The 9368-nt window shown below is 43.8% G+C and overlaps 1 protein-coding gene across 1 annotated transcript in view; it reads left to right on the top strand.

Annotated features, from left to right (window-relative positions):
* Npas2 (neuronal PAS domain protein 2) overlaps positions 1 to 9368 on the top strand; it is a 179731-nt gene that overhangs the window by 143425 nt on the left and 26938 nt on the right. The window contains exons 8-11 of the mRNA XM_013019736.1: positions 3317 to 3435; positions 4073 to 4155; positions 5146 to 5252; positions 7570 to 7724. Coding sequence (XP_012875190.1) covers positions 3317 to 3435; positions 4073 to 4155; positions 5146 to 5252; positions 7570 to 7724 — 464 coding nt within the window. The remainder of the gene's footprint in view (positions 1 to 3316; positions 3436 to 4072; positions 4156 to 5145; positions 5253 to 7569; positions 7725 to 9368) is intronic.

Here is a 9368-nt window from a genome sequence, read left to right on the forward strand (position 1 = left end):
TATATATATATATATATATATATATATATATATATATATATTCTATGAGTCTATCATGTATCATGTTCTGGTCTGTATCTCTATCTGTATCATTATTGGTCAGAGAGCTGAGCAAGCAGGGCTATTCCTACATTTAGTGGCAAATCCTTCTGAGAGGTAAGGAAGCCAGTTGTAATTAGATGGGTTTTTTTTTCTATTACTTAAATTGAAACAAGTAATTGAATTCTTAATTAATGGCTTTAAACTACCTTGGGATGTGAAGTGCCAGAGAGTTATTCTATGTGCTAAGTATGACTGGGAGGGCTTAGGGAATCCTGTCATGAATTAACACTGAAATCCACAGAGTCTCTGGCTGTGAGTAAAACGCCATTTCAAACACAACGGAGAAAAAAAATCTTTAAAAGCACTTCCTTTGCTTGTTCTCCACCCCACCCTTAGGTTTTCCCCTTGGCCTCTATCAAAACATCCATCCTTGATTTACTGTGCATCACCCCTGTTGGAGCCCTCAGATGTTAATGTTTTTTGGGTATGACAAGCTTGTTTGGAAGGAAGTTGCTCAGTTTTGGGTCCATCTGTAAAATATCTAGCTGACTGACCACAGGCTACAAGGATAAGGAAACTGCTCTTTGGGGCATGCAATTTCATCTTAAAGCCTTTGAAGATGAAGTATCTCTTGGTCTGGGTGGTAACCTAGCCAAGGGTAACCTCTACAAATCCCTCACTTACTGGTTTGAGACTCTGCTGCCCACGAAGAAGGAAGATGTCTTCCCACTTTACCTGTTCCCCTATTCCTCTTCATTGTATGTCAGGAGAAAGGCTTTCTTGACTGTATAATAATTTCATAGCCCCCCAAAAAAAAAGAATTTCATAGCCCAAAGGAACGCCTCCAACAGGTATATCATGTAGAGATAGAAAAAGGAGACTTTCTGTTAAATTCCTGGGGAGTGTTCGGAAGTTTGCTAGGAAGGTCTTGGTATTTCAAACGAGTCAGGAGAATTTATTAGGTCATTATCTGGCTGGGTAATGTCTCTTCGAGTCAAGCAGGGAGTATTTCACATCTGGGAAGGTTTTAAATGTCTTTTTTATTATTACACAGATGTTCACATCTGCAGACCCTTCCCTTATGTGGAATTGTTTTCCTTTCCCTTGTTAAATTTCTTGGCTCATCCTGAAAAATAATCTGCAGTAATCTAAGCCAACTCACGACAGATGCAAACACTCTAGAGACCACTATTTTTTATTTTACCCACTTTATATTCCTGTCTGGAAACATTTATTGGTATTTATGTGAGTGAATTTAGAAGACATGTTTGGTAAAAATGAATTTATTCATGTAGTGGGAGAAGACCATATAAGACAATCATTTAGAGACCTATAAATATGTAAAACAAAAATTAAAAAGCTAAAATATAATTGCATAGATTTTATTTTAAAATGCATTCCATTTTCTGATTCTCTATAGGTTCTTAAAATGGAAAAGAATAATACTTAAATCTGCATGTTCAGAACATACATGTTATATAGTTATCCCTTAGTGTCCATGAGGGACTGGTCCCAGGATCTCTGAAAGATAGCAAAATCCAGGGATGCTCAGCTTCCTTAAATGGCATAGTGTTTACATATCACCTGCTCACACCCTGTGGTATGCCTTATGTCATCTCTATATTACTGATAATACTTCACACAATGTAAATATTTTGTTATACTCCGGTGCTTAGGGAATACTAACAAGAAAATGTTGGTACATGTTGTATACAGATATAACCCTTTTTCAAATATTTTGGACCCACAGTTAACAAATTCAGGATCTTTGGATATGGAGAAACAATTTTATAGTCCCTACACTTTAAAAGCAGAGTCAGTTCTCAGCTCCAGAGATCCTAAATCTGGATGTGCATGGGTAAGCCCACTCAGCTATGGAATTAGGTTGGTCTGGGTGGAAGCCTGGGTCTCAGAGAGCCAGGTGGATAGTTGACCTTGAGAATTCCATTTAAGTGCTCAGTGAACTTGCTCAGATTTGACAAGGTACTTTTCTCCACTTCAAGATAGTAGAATTTTCTTGGCCCCAAAGGTCAATCAGTTCTTCATAGTCCCAGAAAGTGGGTCAGGAACCTCCCAAGCAAGACTCCACTGATGCCACATGGTACCTCCCAGAGGCTGCTGGAGGCCCAGTCCTAGCACCATGGTGAACCTAGAACTACACCTTCCATTCCCTGGTAGAGCCCGAGACTTGGGGTCTGCAGACCTGGGTGCCATCCCTGCTCGGTTATCTCCACTTGTAATACCTGACCACAGTTCATTCATAAAACCATTCTAGGCTTTATTTTCCTCATCTCTAAAGTAAAACCATAATGCTTTCCTAGGCTTGTGAGAATAAATAAGCAGACAGATATTGTCTCCTGTGCAACACTACAAAACTAGCCAGTTTTGCTGTGGTACTATTTTGTTATTGTATTGGTATGACCCCAGGTGTTGTTTACCAGGTTTCTATTACTATAATAAAATGCTCACGATGGTGAACTTTTAAAAAGCAAAATGTTTATTTTGCCTCACAGTTTCAGAAGTCCACTACTTTTGGGCCTGTGACGAGGTAGCATGTTATATCGCAAGGGCCTGAGGTGAAACAAAATGGTTTCCACCACAGCTTTGGTGGTAGAACAGTGGCCTAAAGCCTGCTTCTAGGTCCAGTCCCTTAAAGTTTCCATCAGCTCTCAATAGCACCAAGCTGGGAAACAAGTTTTTAACATGGGGGGGAGGGGGTTGGTGCTGTTGAGAGACATTGAAGATCCAGATGGTAGCACCCTAAATCCCAAGGCCACCTTCTTAGTAACCTAGCCCCTGCCTCAGCCTAGGTTCTCCAGGATTAGTTTCAGGGCAAAAGCTCTTCATTCTCCATGTGTACTTAGCCTGGACTGAATGGGGAAGGCATTATCACAACTTTCCCTGGGACTAGACCATCCGTGTCAGGAGCACCATCTGATTATGGGCTTGACCCTGGAGACAGCGACTGTAGGAATATTCAGTCCCTTCCTATGAGATAAGGGTCTTGGGTTGTAGAACAGTTCTCCCAAGGCAAGAAGCAAAGGGCTGAAGGGCTGGTAGGAATGAGGGGCAGTGCAGTAGAATGGTCCCAGCTCGGATTGATCTTGTACAGGTGTCTGGTTTCCTCAGTGGTGTAATGAGACAGTAAGACTGCTTTGTGTTGAAGAGTGAACGTGTTGGTATGCATAAATCTCTCAATGCAGTTTGTGTCACCCAGGCATTGGACCAGCAGCTGTCATCAGACAAGGCTAACCCATGTGTCTCCCCTATCCAGTGCCTAGCCCCTCTTGTAATGGCTTTGACAACACCCTCTCAAGACCCTGCCGCGTGCCCCTCGGGAAGGAGATCTGCTTCATTGCTACCGTGCGTCTGGCTACACCACAGTTCTTAAAGGCAAGTCATCATGTGGAGCTGTTGGAGCTGGAATTGCATTGCTTCATGGGAGAGAATGAAATTGCTATGAAGTTGTCACTAGCTTTGAAAAAAAAACTCAAATGTCTGGGTTACTGGCCCCATCTGAGACTCTAGTTTCCATATAACGTTATTTTCAGGGGGGATGGCGGAGGGTGGGGACACAGATACTGCTTGATCGTTCTATCTTCCTACCCTTTGTATTAACGTGAACACTGCTCAGAGCAGGCGTGGGCCAGAGCTGAGAGTCAGAAAGTCAAAAGATTGACTCCTTCGGTATTGCCTTCCCATCCCTGGCACAAATGAGGAGTTAAATTAGTCATTCAAATTCAGATGAAGAGCCATTTTGCACATGTTTACCACATTTTCAGATAATGGGAAGGGAGTGGTGTGACATTTTGGCTCCTGGGTATTTTTCCCCAGCTTGGGAAATAAATTTAGTATCAGCTAATACCGAAATTAGCTACAGATGACGAGTTTCAGTCCAACACAACTTGGAGACAGGCTCAGAACGATTTTAACTTCTGTTACCCACCATGCATTCCTTTTGAACAAACCTAGGGGAGAGCATCTGGCCCCCCCAAATGACATGATAATTTTTTCCCCTCTTCCAATGCAGGAAATGTGTATAGTTGATGAACCTTTAGAAGAATTCACTTCAAGGCATAGCTTGGAATGGAAATTTTTATTTCTGGATCACAGGTCTGTAAAAAGAAAAACATATTTGGGTTGGGTCCTTTTCAAGTGTTGTTTGCAAGAGCCAGGCTGTGTGTGGGAGAGAAAGGTCCAGCCTGGTCCCCTGGAAGGGAAGGGCAAACTTGCCTGTTCCTGGCCAAAGAGGCAGTGGGTGGCCTTCCATGCACCTGTTCACCTGTCCTAGAGCTGTGTTGGTTCTCTGTTCAGTTGATGCTCAGCCCTAGGACATCTTTGAGACGATCCACACTCTGGCCCTTACCATGTCCTACAATGGCAGAAGCCAGTGTAGAAGGAATCTCTCCTGAGGTTTCTTTCACCATGCCATAGATCCCTTAGTCCAGCCCTTTGTCTTTCCTTGGTAGTATTACTTAAGAATTAACCATCTCCCTTCTCCACCCTTTAATTCTTTATTATACTTAGCTATTGAGCTAACTCAATCTATAGCTGTTTCTAATTGTTCAATACATTTTATTATCATTTGGGTTGGGCTTTGCCAAGAGAATAGAATATTTAAATGCCCAAATAATGAACTTTTGCTCAGTGCTGGTGGCTTATGCCTGGAATCCTAGCTATTCAGGAGGCTGAGATCTGAGGATTATGATTTGAAACCATCCTTGGCAGAAAAAGTCTGTGATTCTTATCTCTAATTAACCAGCAAAAGCCAGAAGTAAAGGTGTGGCTCAAGTGGTAGAGCACCAGCCATGAGCAGAAAAAGCTAAGAAAGAGCAGGAGGCCTCAAGTCCAAGCACAAATAATAATTAATTAATTAAATGAATAAAATAAGTAAGCCCTTCGGAAAAAACTAAAAGCTCTTCAGTCCTGACCATTGGAAAGTTTTTATCCCACATCCTCACCTCAGGCTCTTGAGAAATGAAGCCTCCATTTGGACCACTAAGCATACAAACTGCAGCTCGCATACTTCATCTTGACTGGCGTGACCAGCATGTGTATCCGACAGGGTTTTGTCTGATGAAGAATCCCCTTGTCCTCCTGCAGAGCCCCGCCCATCATAGGATACCTGCCCTTTGAAGTACTAGGCACCTCTGGCTATGACTACTACCACATTGATGACCTGGAACTCCTGGCCAGATGCCACCAGCATTGTGAGTACCACTTTCCCAGCCCAGGCCTTCTGCTTTGTCCACAAGGGCCCAGACAAAGGGCATTTTGCTGCTGGAAGTCTTTCTATTACCTGAGTTTTCTCTGCAATGATTGGGATATATTGGAGGTCCTTGTCTGCTTCAACTCGCCTGTGTTCTGCTCTAGCTCAGAATTAACTTTACATCAATCCCCAGTACTGTGTCAGGATCATTCAGACAACTATGTGATTTAATCATCATCAAGAAATTAAGGGACTGTCAGAATTTTCTTTATGCATTTCAAAGACAAAAAACCAAATGCACGTAACTCTTTAAGCACAGGTATTGGTCACCAGCTCTTGGCCACATACTGGGCTGCTCCTCTTCAGATCCCGCATTCTCCCAGTCAGTGGCCTTGATAGCCTGAGATTTTTTTAAGGAAAAGTTCTCTGTGAGCATCAGGAGATGGCAGTGTCCATGAGACTTCCTGCCTTGCCTTTTGCAGAGCAAGGCATGGTAGGAAAGCCAGAGACAGCTGACTTGGCAGGATATTTATCGGTGCACAAGGTATTGGAGGAGCAGGAAGACCCCTTAGACAGCTGATGGGGAAGTCAGCGAATGCTTTCTACCACAGAAGACAACTGTGATTAGGATTCAGGATGTGAAGGGTGAGAATGATCAGCATGTCCCTTCTCACTGAAGTTGAGAATTAACCATTCACAAGCATATTTTCAGTGCTTCTTCTTAGTAGTAGCATTGGCTTGTGTGTCATGATACATCAATAGACCACTAGTGTATTTTAATGGATATTTTGTCTGTAAAACCCATTCACATTTTCTCATCTGTGTTATCCTTGTGGAAGGAACAACAGGCTTGAGCTCCAGCTGGATCAGCTGTTGGAATTTAAGTTTCATCTTTAAAGCTTTAACCAACTAATGCTCCCTCAAAGTGTGGGTGTGACCACAGTGGGTTTGCTAGACTTGTAGAATCCCAGCTTCTTTCCACTCAGCATAAGACTCAGAATATCCATTTTCACAAGAGTCCCATGTGATTTATACATCCATTCAAATTTGAGTAGCACAACTGCTTTAAACCCTTGACAGAGTCCGATTCCTTTAGCAGAGAAAAGCCACTCCGGCCAAAGAATGATGTTTGGCATCTGCAAGACTGTGGCTTGGGCTAGATGGTCTTGCTCTGTGAAGACCACATCCACACCCAGCCTTCTCTTAAGTCACTGGCCCCTGTAGTAGCTTAGTGTCCTCAGTAAGATTTCTCTTTGTTGCCAGGCATCAGTGGCTCACACCTGTAATCTCAGACTATTCAAGAGGCTAGAGCAAACAGGTCCCTTATCTCTAATTAGCCAGAAAGGAGTCAGAAGTGGGGCTGTGGCTCATATACTAGAGTGCCAGCCTTGAGCAAATAAAGCTAAGAGACAATGGTCAGGCCCTGAGTTCAAGCCCCTATACTGGTGTGTGTGCGCGCGCACACGGATTTCTTTTAATTATTTTCACCAGGATGCTACATTTCAGCCTCTCTAGCAATAAAACAAGTTGTACTTTTTCCTCAGATCCATAGTCCATTCTGCCCTTGAACAGACTAATTAACCATTAACAGTCTTCCTGGGCACCCCAGAGCAGTCAATGGCAGACATACCATAGGGACTCCAGGAAGGTCTGAAGCTAAAGGAGGAAGGTAGGGGGAGAGGCATCCATATCAGTTCTCCAGCTGTACAAACTGTCTCAACTTCTGACTGGCAGCAAGAGAATCTGTCCAGCAGTTGCTGGCTGTCAGGTCTATTTTGGATCCAATTCTCCCAGTGTCAGGATGCTCCCTCCTCTGCTTAGCTCTGGCAGCTCCAAAGACAACTTACCTGCAGGGAAAAGATGAACCCCAGGAAAGCCAGGGCCTCTTTTTTTTTTAATTAAGCCATGCAGTTTGAAGATCTGTCTAGATCTGCCCTTAATTCAAAGATCTCTTGCAGCTTTTGAGCATTTGGGAAAGTACATGGATCATTCTGTTTAGAATTTGTTAGACTTTGACTGTAGAGCATTTGCCTAGCACACAGCCTTGAGTTGAATCCCCAGCAATACAAAGGAAGCAAGGGAGGTGAGGGATGGTGGAGGGAGGGGAGAAGGAAGGGGGATAAGAAGGGAAGGAAGTGAATGGAAAAAAGTAAGGAAGGGAAAGAGGGAGAAAGACAGAAAGGGGAAGGGAAGGAGGGTTAAAGGAAGGAGGGAGGAAGGGAGGGAGGGAAGGTGAGAGAGATTTGGTAGTAAGTCTTGGGATGGAAGATTGCCCAGCATTGGTGTATATTACATGCAGAATCCATTTTCTACCCCAGTGATGCAGTTTGGCAAAGGGAAGTCGTGTTGCTATCGGTTCCTGACAAAAGGCCAGCAGTGGATTTGGCTGCAGACCCACTACTACATCACCTACCACCAGTGGAACTCCAAGCCCGAGTTCATCGTGTGCACACACTCGGTGGTCAGGTACTGTGTGGGTAGGGAGGCTGGGCCAGGTCCTGGTGACTGGGGCTGGTCAGCAGCCACCTCTGGTACTCCCTGTATCTAAGAATCAGACAGGGCCGTCATTGGCAGATAGCAGGACAGTCCCCAGAGCTCAGTCTCTTCGGGTGCCCACCCAGCTCTCTCCTCCCCAGGCTAAGACTTCTTTTGAGTCTTTAGCCAGGTCCCTTTCAGTGGCTCATGAACTCTTTTAAGCTGCCAGGATCTTACTTGGTGAGTTCCTGCTTGAATGACCTACTTACATATTTTCCCTTGTCTTTATCCATCCCCCCAGCTTTCCCTTGTCGCTGTTTTGAGAAGAAAATTAAAACATTGCCTCTAAAGAACTCAAACACGTACTCCTTTTATTTTTAATGCTTCAAAAACCCGTGCTGACAACTGAGGCTGTGTTGGAGACACCACTGAGCTGCTATGTATGGGAGGGGGTCCCCGGGGAATAGGGGTTCCGGATGACCTCAGGGAGCCAGCACGGACTATCAGGACTGAAAGAAGGCATGACATAGACACCTCCTGGTTGGGGTCCCTACACGTAGAGAGGGAGGGGAATGAACAGTGGCACTCCTCCCTTCCCCCAGCCACTGCAGAAATGTTCAGACCATCAATCAGTTTGAAATTAGTTTAGAAAAAGAGCCTTTGAGAAAAACAAAGGCCAGGAGGAGTACATTTCATAAAGTCAGCTCTCTATATCTACTATATTTTATGTCTTTGGAGTCAACCAACCATGGAGTGAAAAAAAATTTTTTATTTATCTCTTGGGTAGGAGGGGCTAGGAGCTGTTGGCTAACTCCTAAAATCCTAGCTCCTGAGGAGGCTGAGTTCTCAGGACTGAAGTTTGAAGCCAGCCCAGACAGAAAAGTCTATGAGACTCTTATCTCTAACCAGCAAAAAGCCTGAAGTAGAGCTATGGCTCAAGTGTAGAGTGCCAGTCTTGAGCAAAATAACCAATGAGCACTGCCCTAGCCCTAAGTTCAAACCCCAGTATTGGCAAAGAAAAAAAAATGACCTCTGTACTGAACATATACAGATGTTTTTCTTCTTGCTGTTTCCTAAACAATGTAGAGTAGCAATGTACATAGCATTATACTGCGTTAGGTATAAGTCACCTACAGATGATTTTGCACAGATGGGAAACATCAGGCTGTGGAGCATATAAAACCCTCAAAGTCATTTGCTACATGACAGAATAGATAAGTGTACTTCTCTCATGTGTCCCCTTGACTGCCTGCGGTGTCTAGCTGCATTTCTAATTTTATATAGCCAATAATGATGTTTTTATACACATACCTCTTGCCAGAAAAAAGGTTCCTACTCCTGAATTTTCAAGTACACTGGAGCCTGACACCAGTTACTCACATGTGTAATCCTAGCTACTCAGGAATCTGAGATCTGAGGATCACAATCTGAAGCCTGTCTGGGCAGAAAAGTCTGTAAGATTCTACCTCTAGTTAAGTAGCAAAAAAGTGGGCTAGAGGTATGGCTCAAGTGGTAGAGTACCAGTCACACACACCAAATGACTATTATGTTTGAAGATTTCAGAGAGTGGGTTGGGGTAGGGAAGATAGCACAGGAGAAAGGAATAATATCCTAGAGGGGCTGGGAAGTTGGTAGAGTGCTT

The sequence above is a fragment of the Dipodomys ordii genome, unplaced genomic scaffold (assembly GCF_000151885.1).
Source record: "Dipodomys ordii isolate 6190 unplaced genomic scaffold, Dord_2.0 Scaffold47, whole genome shotgun sequence".
Classification (NCBI taxonomy): Eukaryota; Metazoa; Chordata; class Mammalia; order Rodentia; family Heteromyidae; genus Dipodomys; species Dipodomys ordii.